The sequence below is a fragment of the Mycena indigotica genome (genome assembly GCF_014461135.1).
Source record: "Mycena indigotica strain 171206Taipei chromosome Unknown Mind.scaff0005, whole genome shotgun sequence".
Taxonomy (NCBI): Eukaryota; Fungi; Basidiomycota; class Agaricomycetes; order Agaricales; family Mycenaceae; genus Mycena; species Mycena indigotica.
Window position 1 is genome coordinate 360913 of NW_023503004.1, and position 12391 is coordinate 373303.

General features: G+C 54.1%; 2 protein-coding genes across 2 annotated transcripts; one reads left to right on the top strand and one right to left on the bottom strand.

The window, feature by feature from the left end:
- Nucleotides 1-3628: 3628 nt before the first annotated feature.
- On the top strand, nucleotides 3629-4628 carry MIND_00565400 (polyprotein; the record flags this gene model as incomplete). The annotated part of the gene is made up of 5 exons (XM_037362426.1): nucleotides 3629-4104; nucleotides 4136-4229; nucleotides 4278-4315; nucleotides 4357-4439; nucleotides 4489-4628. 5 exons carry the CDS (start codon nucleotides 3629-3631, stop codon nucleotides 4626-4628), a joined length of 831 nt encoding a protein of 276 aa, XP_037220347.1.
- Nucleotides 4629-5887: 1259 nt separating this feature from the next.
- On the bottom strand, nucleotides 5888-7399 carry MIND_00565500 (PR-1-like protein; the record flags this gene model as incomplete). The annotated part of the gene is made up of 4 exons (XM_037362427.1): nucleotides 5888-5906; nucleotides 5959-6197; nucleotides 6248-7096; nucleotides 7334-7399. The coding sequence occupies 4 exons, from the start codon at nucleotides 7397-7399 to the stop codon at nucleotides 5888-5890; spliced, it is 1173 nt and encodes a 390-aa protein (XP_037220348.1).
- Between the last annotated feature and the right edge of the window lie 4992 nt (nucleotides 7400-12391).

Consider the following 12391-nt stretch of genomic DNA (forward strand, 5'->3'; position numbering starts at 1 on the left):
GCTTGCGACGAACCGAATTGACATCGCCGATTACACTGCAGTTAGCAGTGCAAGGTTCGCGCTCTAAAATAAACCACTCAGTCAGCGCCAACTTGAAGTACCAAGACATAAATTCGCCACGCACCTTTTACGTCGCCAACATAAGCGGCTACGATTTGATACTCGGAACCTCGTGGCTGTTCCAGCACAAGGTGAGCATCGGCTTCAATCCGTCTCGCGTTTGCGTGGGCAGCGCTGACCCACTACCCCTAGAAGGTGTAGCCACGGCGAAGATATTCGCCAACGCGACGGACATTCGGGCCGATGTACTACAGGCGGCGCGGGAAGAACTGCTCGAATACGCTCAGCCTATATGTAAAATTGCCTCTGAGACAGGCTTACCTCCATTGCGTGCAATAAATCACACGATTCCACTTATTGATGCGGACAAAGTCCTCCCGTGGCGACCCTTCGCTGTCCAGAAGCGCTAAGACCCCAGTGGGATGAGAAACGAGCGGCGTACCTTAAGGCCGGCCGCTGGCAGGTTACCAACTCGGGCAACACTGCCCCGATGCTGCTCATCCCGAAGGCGAAGTCCAACCCGCCGAAACTGCGCGTTGTCGTTGACTTGAGAGCGCGGAATGCGAACACAAAGAAAATGACTTCACCTTTGCCCGATATGGATGGTATTTTGCGGCGCGTCTGCGCTGCAAGTTCCGCTTCGCTAATTGATGGCCAAGACGCTGCACGAACAGATACGTGTTGTGCCCGAGCACGTCGAGCGAACTGCTGTGAGCACTCCTGATGGAAATATGGTCAGTCTCGTGCTGCAGCAGGGAGATTGCAACGCTCCCCGACTTACCAGTCGTTAATGAATTACCTGTTCGGCGACTATATCGGTCGCTTCATGGACGTCTATCTTGACGACATCATCATTTACTCCAATACCCTGGAGGAACATATTAAGCACGTTAAAATGGTGATAGATGTGCTTAGACGGGAGTCACTTTACCTTAGCGCCAACAAGCTCCAGCTCTTGAAGCCGGAATTGAAGGTACTTGGTCGTATTGTCGACGACCAAGGCATCCGGATGGACCCGGATAAGGTGGATTCCGTCTTGAATTGGAAGACGCCGACGAACCGCGACTTGCTGCGCGGGTTCCTCGGCTCCGTTGGCTACCTCGCGGACGACCTCGCGCGAGTGCGAATCCCAATGGGCGTCTTGCACGGCTTGACGAGCGACGCTGTCCCGTTTCGATGGGACTACACACCACCAAACGCGTTTGAAGATATCAAACGCGCCGTTGGCTCTGGGCGCGACCACCGTCGGAAACCCCTCGAATATGGGCCCGACACGCCGCCCGTGTACCTCGTCACCGACGGCTGTAGCTCGGGAATCGCTGGCGTCGTTTGCCAAGGTGCCGACTGGCAAGATGCCAAGGTCGCGGCGTTCTTCTCTGCGAAGCTGAATTCTGCTCAGCAAAACTACCCAGTGCACGAAATTGAAATGCTCGCCGGTGTAGAGGCGATGCTTCGGCACCGAGACATCCTCCAAGGATGCCGCTTCACGTGGATAACCGACCACAAAGGTCTGATTCATCTCGTGAACCAGAAAAACCTGTCTGGGAGACAAGCACGATGGATTGAGAAGATATCCTCGTTTGACTTTGAAATAAAGTACATACCTGGGACCGAGAACGTCCTCGCTGATGCCCTCTCGCGCCTCTACTCGAACGAGGCGCCTGGGACGGTTCGAGCACCGTCAGAGTACACCTATCATGATGTAATTGAGGGTATGAGCATCGCGATTGAGCATGAAATTACCATGCCCGTGTTTGCTGGGCGCGAAGCGGAGGCTCTGTCAAGCGACAGAGTCACCCGGTCAATGACCAGGGCAGCGCGGGAGGCTGAGAAACGACCCGCCGACGCTGGCACCTCTGCCGGTAACCCCACTGCGGAGGGCGTGAGTTTGGGTCCCAAAACCCGTAAGTCCCCAAAGGAGGGCGGGGGTACACACCAGAAACGCGAAATTAAACGCGTCCCACCAGCTGTAGACGCGTCGTCGAGCCCCTCGTCGCCTGACATGGACGCGAAAGCCAAGCCCGGCTCACCGCCACCTGTCAATCAGTCAGCCGAATCGGGAAAATCACTCCCACAGTCATTTACTCACGACGTCCTCGACTCGGAGCTTGACACCGAGCTCTCGCGTATGGACGACTCCCTCTTGGAAGTTGTCAACTCCGGCTGGCACGGTCTCGACATCACGCAGCTCGTCGCTAATCAGTATGGCGACGATCCGTTCTTCAAGCAGATTCTGGCCACACCCAAGGCCTTCCGCAACTTCCAGCTTCATGAAGGCTTGATTTACCTCCAAGACGACGACCGCAGGCTATTGTGCATCCCTCGGCTGACGTATAAGGGCCGGAATCTCCGGGAGATTGTCATCTCGGAGGCTCATTCGGTCTTGGCGCACCTCGGAACGCGCAAGACTCTGGATTACCTGCGCGACCATGTCTGGTGGAAGGACATGGTTGACGACACTCGCGCCTACTGCGAGACTTGCATGACCTGCAAGCGAAGCAAGCCCAGCAACCAAAGGCCCTATGGTCTGCTGCACTCGCTGTCTCCACCGACTCACCCTTGGGAATGCATCGGTATCGACTTTGTCGGGCCGTTGCCCGAGTCCTCAAACCGCGATGGACATTTCAACTCTATCACGGTCGTCATTGACCTCTTGACCGGGATGGTGCATTTGATTCCATCACGAATCAACTATACCGCGCGACAGATTGCGGAGCTCGCCTTCGAACACATCTACAAGCTGCATGGGCTGCCGCGATACATCGTCAGCGACCGTGACGTGCTTTTCACCAGCACCTTCTGGCGCCGGCTTCACGAGCTGATAGGGACCAAGCTCCGTATGTCCAGTGCCTACCATCCTGAGTCGGATGGCGGCACCGAGCGTGCTAACCGCACAGTTACACAAATGCTGCGTCAGTGTGTTGGTCCTAAACAGCGGGACTGGGTTGCGAAGCTTCCCGCAATCGAGTTCGCGATGAACTCTGCCCGCTCGGAGTCCACCGGCTACTCCCCGTTCTTCTTGAACACAGGCCGGATGCCCCGTTCCTTACTTTGGGACTCGGACCGGACCCGGGAATACCCCGGTATCGCCAAGTTCGCGCTTCAGCGCAGACTTGCAATCATGGCCGCGCATGACGCCATGATCGCCGCGCGTGTGAAGCAGACACGCAACGCCAATCGAAAGCGCCAAGAGGCGCCATTTGAAGCAGGTGACCTTGTGTACCTGTCGAGCAAGAATATCAAGTTCGAGAAGGGACTTGCTCGTAAGCTAATCCCCAAATTTATTGGGCCTTACCTGATTCTCCGAGACTTTGGCAACAGTTCATTCCAGATTGAACTGCCTAGCAACCTCAAGCAACGCGGAGTGCATGACGTCTTTCATGCCTCGTTACTCCGCATACATGTGCCAAACGACGATCGTCGCTTCCCGGGGCGACTGGAGAATCAACTGGGAGTCTCCGCCGAGGCCGAGACCGACGAATGGGCCGTGGAGTCCATTGTCGGCCACTACGGCCGCCGGTCGGAGGCCCTGTTTGAAGTGCTATGGAAATCCGGCGATCGGACATGGATGCCTTATCACCAGGCAGCCCGTCTAGCCGCCCTGTCGGCCTACCTGGACGCGCTGGGCGTTGGCAACATTAAAGATTTGCCATATGGTGCTGGCCGGCCGCCGGCCGATGACTTACAGATGTTTGCGGGCTCGACGCAGCTGAACGTTGAGTACTTAACAGGCAAGGATTCTGGGATGTTTTCTCCATCTCCTCAGCCTCTCGAGCATTGTGCCGCAAGCTATACCATGGCGGAAGCTCTTCTTGCCCTCATCGGCGACCCCAACAACGCCGAACAGTGCTATAAGCGCTGGAACAACGAGCACTACGCCATCCAGCGATTTGATCTCACCAACTTCATCGTCTACAACCACCGTGGTCCCAACCGCGAGCGCCGCGTTGTCTCGGCGCAGCAAGTGGCGACCTATATCGCATATAATCGCCTCCTGTACACCTCGGAGGCTCCTTATCCCAGCCCTCCGATCGGTTACCCGGAGTTTGTCACGGCGCTGACTCAGCGCGACCAGGCCGGGCGAGGTTTGGGCCCACGCGGACCTGTCATCCGGCCGCGTTATGTACTCCGAGAACCCCGGAGAGCTCCCTAACGAGGGTAGCTGGCGCGTGAGTCGCAGTCTGACAGACTGTGTCTTGCTTGCTGACACACCACAGGTTACCCCTGATATCATCGAGCAACTTCGTGCCCGATGGTATGCGCTTGGTGCCTGAAGAAGCTTACCAAGCTTTCCAGGACCAGCTTATTCGCAATGCAACTGCGCCGAAAGCGCGCCGAGGAGAACCGGAAGGCCAAGAGATCCGCACCTTACCCGACCGGTAATGCCGCCCGAGAGTTGATAACTCTCCGGGCCGAAGCGCGCGAAAGGAACCGAAGACGCCGAGGCCGCGGCGCGTGCTGCTGCGGCTGCATCAGGCCCGCAGGCTCAGCCGCCTGGTGCTTCCGGCTCAAACTCCAGCTCGGATGGACCTGGAAGTGGTGGAGACTCTGTAATGGGTCCTGCTTGAGTCCGCCGCATGCGTCGGCCTGGAGGGCGTATGTGACGGCTCCAATCATGTTTATCACATATCATGTCGTATGTCAACATCAATCTATGCCATATGCTTATTTTCCTTACTTTCCCACGTCTTCCCCACCGTATATAAGAACTGTCTGTAGTAGTTAGTTACTTTGGTCAATACAGAACTTACGCCAGTCACCTTTTGCGACCACCCCCGAATCTTCCGTGTGCCGAGAACCGCTTCCGACAGCGCCTCGTCACAGCCGGAAACCGCCCGTTCCGCGCCGAACACGCCCTCGGCCGCGTCCGGCCATGTCGAGGAAGATGCAGGGGACTTGGTCGGCGCGTTTTGGGCCACTGCGACGCGCTGCATCCGCCAGACTCGGCGTTGGACGCGTGTTCCCGAGACTCGCGCGCGCTGGGCGTGTTTCTCGCGCGTTCCGCCTGAGATTCTCAGGGATGCGAGGGGCGATATATCCCTCCGTTCCCTGAGATTTTCAGGCGGAACGGGCTAGTCGTTGGCCCTGAGCGAACCAGCTGCTGTTTTTGGCGGCCAGTGCCGTCCCGGCCCATCCGCCGCGCGTTCGTCGCGAAAGCGCGCGCCCGGGGGAGGGCCCATACGCACCTCCAACTCCAGCAAATCTCCGCGCGAGGGCGCCGCCGTTGTTCCACAACGTTCCATCTTCTCCCGGTGAGTGAATTCAGGCTGTTTGTGGATGTCAATGCTGAGCGGAGGTGTTTCCAGCGATAGAACACTCACCTACGCTACTGCGCCACCCCCCACGACGTGCCACGCAAAGAAATGTTCGACAGAGTCGCAACGTGGCAAGCGCAAATGCCCAGGGCGCGTCGACCCCGCGTCTGCGCCTCTGCCGCGCCGTCTGTGCTGGGTTGCGGGACTCGCAATATCGACCAGAAAGATAAGTAGAACAGAACAGGCCACGTATTTTGAATTTAGTAAAAATAATAAAATCGAGCACACATATACTGTCTCTAAGACCCGCGGGCACGCCCGAACGAGCATAGGATGCTTAGCCATATAGCGGACTAGCCTACAGAGACCGAAGATGGACGAGCCACCCCGGCGCGTGGGCCGTGACTCCGGTGCAGCGCCGCGCCCGCGCCGAGTTGGTCAGACGATCGTGCGGGGTAACAAGTTGATTGAACAGGAAGATAGATACGATAAGACAGTGGCATGGAGAGATATAGAACCGCGGGCGTCCAGGCCCGCGCGTGGGAAACAAGAACGGGAATGCGGGCGTTGGCCTAGACGGAGACCATCTGGCTGGGGGTGCGTCAGCAGGCCCGGAAGCCCAGAGAAAGAACAGGAAACGCACTCGAACTGGCCCATGATGTTTCCCGGCGGGGCGTACTCGCAGACGTAGTACTCGGCGGTGTTCTGCGCGGCGCCGAGGTCAGCACACGGGGGCACACGCGGCCCGGACACGCACCGTGAACTTGGGGTCGAAGATCGTGCCGGGCGCGCACACGGTGAGCGCACAGCCGACCTGCGTCGTCCCGCGCCACACGACCTGGGTGAAGTGCGACGGCACCGGGTTCTTCGGGTCGTAGTCCTCTGCTTTCGTCAGCGCCCACCCCTACGTGCAAAGAAAATAGGGCACTCACTGACTTCGTTCGTCCACGACACGATCGCCTTCTCGATCCCGTACTTGCCCGTGCCCGCCCGCGAGGTTCTCGCCCGAACGGGCCGACCTTCCCGCCCGAGTGCTCGAACACGCACGTGTCCGCGACCTTCTGGGCCGCGGCGGAGAGCGTGTCGTTCCACGAGAGGGGGTCGCCCTTGTGGTTGGCGCGGATGTCGTTGTGGAACTTGAGGTACAGCGCCTGGTCCGCTGCGGAGACGAGCGGGCGCGACGGCCGCGCCCGGCGTTGATCGCGCCCGGCGGGGGAGCGGGCCCGGTCGGGCGCGGACGCCGGGGGGGGGTGGAGCTCGTCGAGGTGGGCGCCCGGGGGTGGCGGGGGTGGCGGAGGCGGAGGCGGCGGCGGAGGCGGGGCTGCGGCCGGGGTGCTAGGACGGGGACGGCGGTGGCGGTGGCGGGGCCGGGGTGTTCGCCGGGGCGGGGCGGCGGTGGTGCTGGGCTTGGGCGTGGCGTTGCCGGCGCCCCGACGTTGGCGGTGGGGCGGCCCTTGGCGAAGGGGCGGGCGGGGCGGCCGTTGCGGGTGCGCTTGCGGCCGTAGTGGGCGCCCTTGTGGTCGCCGTGGGCGAGCACGGCGGGGAGCAGGAGCAGCGCCGCGAGGAGCACGGCAAGGAGCGGGAGGCTGCGGGGCGTGGGCCGGCCATTTGGTTAGCGGGTGGTGGGTAACGAGCGGCGACAACTGGGGGAGAGAAGGAAGGGGAGGGACGGCAGGTCGCGCGGGGTATGGGCACGCGCCCGCGCTGGCGTTCGACGACGCGTGTCTGCGGCAAACCACCCCGCGGGGCCGCCGTTGTGCGCGGAAGAGCAGAGGAAGAGGCTGTGTGGGGACGAAGACGTGGCGTGCACGTGCCGCATGCCGTCACCCGCGCTTCTTTTTTATCAACCACCACCACCCTCAAACCGCAAATCGCTCAACGACGCGCAGCGAATCCAGCCGGGCGCAAATCTGGTCTTTATCTTGCTGGCAACACCGGCGCGGTACTCGGCGTCGGCGCTCGGCAAACACATCTCTCGCGGCTGCTGGTGCCACGCCGACACTCTCCCTCCTACCTACGACTGGCTTTAGCACCCCACCCGAAGCCTCTTCCCTTCTCCGCTCCGCCCTGCCGTTTCTGCCCATTCTGGGCTTGAATTCGTCACCGCGCGCGATCTCGCCGTAGGATCGTCGCGAAAATCGTCACGCGCAAGGCGCGACACTCCCTCGTCATTCGAATGGTGTTTGTCGGCCCATCTGCCCGCTGGATTCGGGCCACCGCTGGGCTCCCGTTTGTCCACAACCTAGCCGTTTCCATTCCCGCCTCCACCATCGTCGTATGCCCCGTTTCTGCCCATTCTGGGCTCAATTTTCGCAAGAAATGGCCACAGCGCGCGATCGCGACCGCAGATCAACGCGTAAATGGGCTCGAGACGAGCCGCCGACCTCCTCGTCAAGAAACCGGACTTTCTCGGCGATCCACCGGCTGGATGCTGGCCGGCAACGCGCCGGGTGTGCCCGGAAACCGCCCGTTTCGTCGCGAACAGGCCACGACGGCCGTCGGCCACGTCCGGCCACGTGGAGGGAGTCGTAGGGGACTCATAAGAACGCGTTGGACGCGTCGCAGGCCTCAACGGCGGGCTACCTCGGCCAGTCTCGGCCAAGACCGGGTCTTCCCCCGAGATTCGAGAGCGCTGGGCGCAATTCTAGCGCGTTCGGCCTGAAATGCTCAGGAACGGGAGGAACGGTGGTCCCCTCCGCCTCCTGAAAGTCTCAGGCGGAAAGGTCCAGCGCTTGTCCCTGCGCGGCCCGACCGCTGTTTTCGCAAGCCCGCGGCGTTCCGGCCCGTCTGCTGCGCGTTCTCCTCGAAAGCGCGCGCGTGAGTAGAGCTCATACATACCCTCGACTCCAGAAAGTCTCGTGGGAGACAACGCTCTCGTTGTCGCGCATCGCCAATTCTTCCCCCGGTGAGTGGTTTCAGCTGTTTTCTCGATTCAAATACTCAGCGCATGTGTTTTCAGGTCTGACGTACTCACCCACGTCATTACGCCACCTCGTCGCGGGTCCCGTCGCCCTCCACGACGCGGTGCGGCGCCGCGTGTCTGCACCGCCGTCTTGAGGCCCGCCGCCCAGCCGCTGCTCCGATCGGGCTGGAAATGCACAAGCAGTTGGGGACGACATGTCCCCTACCCGTGTGAAGTTTTCAGCCCGGCCGATGGAGCGGCTGTGCCGCACGCGCAAGGGCGGACTTCCACCCGCCCTCCGTGCTGCCGGCCTCCGGCTGCGTCGCGTCGGGCCAAACGCGGCCAGCAGCCGAGGGTAGTAGCATGGCACTACCGTGTCTGAAGATTTCGCGCCGAACGGCCGCACCGTTCTCCCGTATCGCCCAAGGCTCTGTTCGAGCCGACACACCGGCGAACCTCGCCGTATCTGGTCCGATCGGGCCGAAGCGCTGCCCGACGGCGCGAATATCATCGGTCTATGTAATTCCTGAATTCCCTGTACTTAGCTGGAGCGGTTGGCGTGCAATCAACAATTTTGTCTAATTTTTCATATAACTTGGAATGTCTGACAAGACAAGTCTGTTCAGCCAAAGCTGCTTGTGGGTGAAACTTGAGTTTGAACTCAAAACTTAACAGCTCAATATTAACTGCCACTGCATGAAAGTGAATTTTCAGTCAGATGTTTCTACAAGTATGCCAAAAAGACTCAACCAGGCAGTTATGTCAAATCAGTGCCTCTATTAACTGGTTCCAAAATCTGCCCAAAAGCCACAGTATGTCAAATTGTATCCACTATATTTCCAGTTGAATACATTTCCAACCATATAGAAATCCACTTTATCTGTTACAAAGTGCCCTAAAATCCAGTCAAGTAGTCAACAGTCTGGTTCTTGGCGAAAAGCCAGACCGGGCCAAACTGAGGGCCAGGATGGCCTTCACCGAACGTCAGTCCAGTTCAGTTTGAACTGAAATCCCAAACCATGTATCTAGCACGTTTTAAGTTGGTTGGGCTTTCAATCCATTCTGAAAGCTCCGGAATACTGTACTGAAAGACTTGCATTTTGTGACTCAAGCATTGCCTTTTAGTTGCATCAATCTGTTGTAGTCCTTACCGCCAAGTCATTTGAACATCAGATTATAAGCCTTTGAAATACCTTTCTAACCGTCCAAGACCCATTTTAAAAGCTGCAGAAATGACTGAGATACAGCCCAAATGCTGTTTTGAAAGTAGAAAGTGTTACCAGGGGAGTAAATAAGTGTCACTATCAACTAGCACTAAAATACCTTCCAGTGTCAATGTTTAGTCCTTTCGAATACCTCTCTGGCCATATAAGAACCATCTCCATACAACCAGAAACCCTAATACTGTTTTGAAATGTTGGTGATTTTGTAAGTCAATCATTGACTTTGGACGGTCAGTATAAGCTGGCAGGTCCTGGAAGTGTCCCCATGGACTCACACCAAAATGTGCACAAGTCAATTTGAGTCAATATAACTGCCACAGTAAGTGCTAATGAAACTTAGTCAATTTGTATCAAACCTGTGTTGAGTGCCTGGAATTCCCTTTCCAACCATATAGAAACCATCCCAAACCGACCAGAACTGACAGAGATATGAGTCTAATACTGTTTCCAAAGACTAGTCAAAGTCAGTCATTTTACAGTCAGATTTTGAGTTGAATACCATGTTATAGGCCCTTTAAATACCTTCCTGACCATATGAAAACCATCTCAATCCAACAAGAACTCATTGAGATAAAGCCCTATTCTCACTGCCAAATTTGAGTCAAAATAGCCGCAGTGTCAATGGATTTGTGATCAACTAAACATAAAGTGAATATAAAGTTGTAGTCCTTTTAAAAACCTTTCTAACCATATATGAACCATCAAGAAATTCAACAGTGTAACCTTAACTGCCAGAGTATTTTCTGATGAAACTCAGTCAATTTGTATGAAACATATTTTGAGTTGAAACCAGATTTGTAGGCCCTGAGATTCCCTTTCTAACCATATAGGACTCATTGTGATCCAACCAAAACTTACTGAGATAGAGCTCTATTACTGTTTTGAAAAAAAGCAAGTGCCGCTGCACAAGTCAGTTTCAGTCAAGACAGTCAATAACTGCTGCAATAAGTACTGACACAAGTATATATATTTGTAGTCAATCCAACAAAAGTTAAATTGAAAGTTGTAGCCCTTCTAAAGACCTTTCTAACCATATATAAACCATCAAAAATTATCACAGTGTAACACTTACTGCCACAGTATTTTGTAGTCAAAGTCTGTCATTTTGTAGTCAACAAATTTTGAGTTGAATGCCATGTTATAGGCCCTTCAAATACCTTTCTGACCATATAGTAACCATCTCAATCCAACAAGAATTCACTGAGAAATAACCCTAATACTGTTTTGAAAGACTCTGGAGTTTGCAAGTATATTGCATTGTATTGACCTGGAGACAAAGTGTCAACAGGGCAGTTAGGTCTCAGAAGTGCCGCTATGAACCCAGACCAAAATCTGCCCAAGTCAATTTGAGTCAATACAGTCAATAACTGCCACAATATGTACAAACAAAAGTCGGTGGATTTGTAGGAAAATGACAATGAGTTGAATACAAAGTTGTAGTCCTTCTCAAGAGCTTTCTAACCATATATAAACTATCAAGAAATTCAACAGTGTAACACTTACTGCCACAGTATTTTCTAATAAAGCTCAGTCAATTTGTAGCAAACATGTGTTCAGTTAAAGACCAGATTGTAGGCCTTCAAAATGCCTTTCTAACCATATATGACCCATTTTGAAAGCTTCAGAACTCACTGAGATAAAGCCCTATTACTGTTTCAAAAGACTCTGGATTGGGAAAGTATATTGCATTTTGTGCGGCAAGTTTTGACTTTAAGCCAAAGTTTAAACTGAGCAGTTAGGTCTCAAAAGTGCCGCTATGAACCCAGACCAAAATCTGCCCAAGTCAATTTGAGTCAATACAGTCAACAACTGCCACAGTGTGTTGTAACAAAAGTCAATAGATTTGTAGTAAAGCTAAAATGAGTTGAATGGAAAGTTATAGCCCTTTGAAAGACCTTTCTAACCATATACAAGTCATCAAAAATTATCACTATGTAACATGTACTGCCAGAGTATTTTGTAGTAAAAGTCACTAATTTTGTAGTCAACACATTCTCAGTTGAAGACCAGATTGTAGGCCCTTGAAATACCTTTCTAACCATATAGAAGTCATCCTGAAAGCTTTAGAACTCACTGAGAAATAACCCTAATACTGTTTCAAAAGACTCTGGTGTTTGCGAGTATTTGTCAATTTGTGAGCCAGCCATTGAGTTTCAACACTAAGTGTAAACTGGGCAGTTAGAACTGAAAAGTGTCTCTATGACCTCAACTCATTTCCCAAGTCAGCCCTAAAGTTGGCAGTAGCAGTACAAGTCAACTCAGTCAGTAGTGGTCAATGCAGGCAGTCAGCCTAGTCAAGTCACCTACTAAGCTGGCAGTAGCGCTCTCACTCAGTACCAGTCAATAAGACAAGAATATAATAACAAGAATATAATAACAAGAATATAATAACAAGAATATAATAACAAGAATATAAGAAAAAAAGAGTGGAAGCATGAGCCGGCCCTAAAGTGGAATACCCCTGGAACCCGATCCTTCAGCAGGCCCTAAAGTAGAGCTGCAGAAGGAAAAAAAATACTGTTGTTCTTCTTCTTTCACATCTTCAACTTTATGAATCCATGTCATTCACAAAGCTGAAGATAGGAAAGAAGAAGAAAGAAGAAGAAGGTAGGTAGTAAAGGGGGTTAAAAAATAGCTTTGAGTTTTATTGACTTCACTGTCACACCAGGCTGCAGTCCTGGATTTTTGTTTATAGACTTGTCAGGGCGTCCCCCAACAGAGTCTGCATCCTAGAAAATTAGTATCCTAGAAAAAGTTAGATTTAAATGTATCCCCCAGAACCCATGAATAGAAAAGATAGGCAAGCTCCACCAAGTTACAAGTTCAAGTTACTCAGAAGTTGACTGTAAACAGTGCTATGATGACTTCTGTCCTTCACTCTCACAACCCTTGGTTCGATTCAGCAGCTACTCCCAATCAACTGAAGGAGATCACCCTTTCACCAGTGGGGA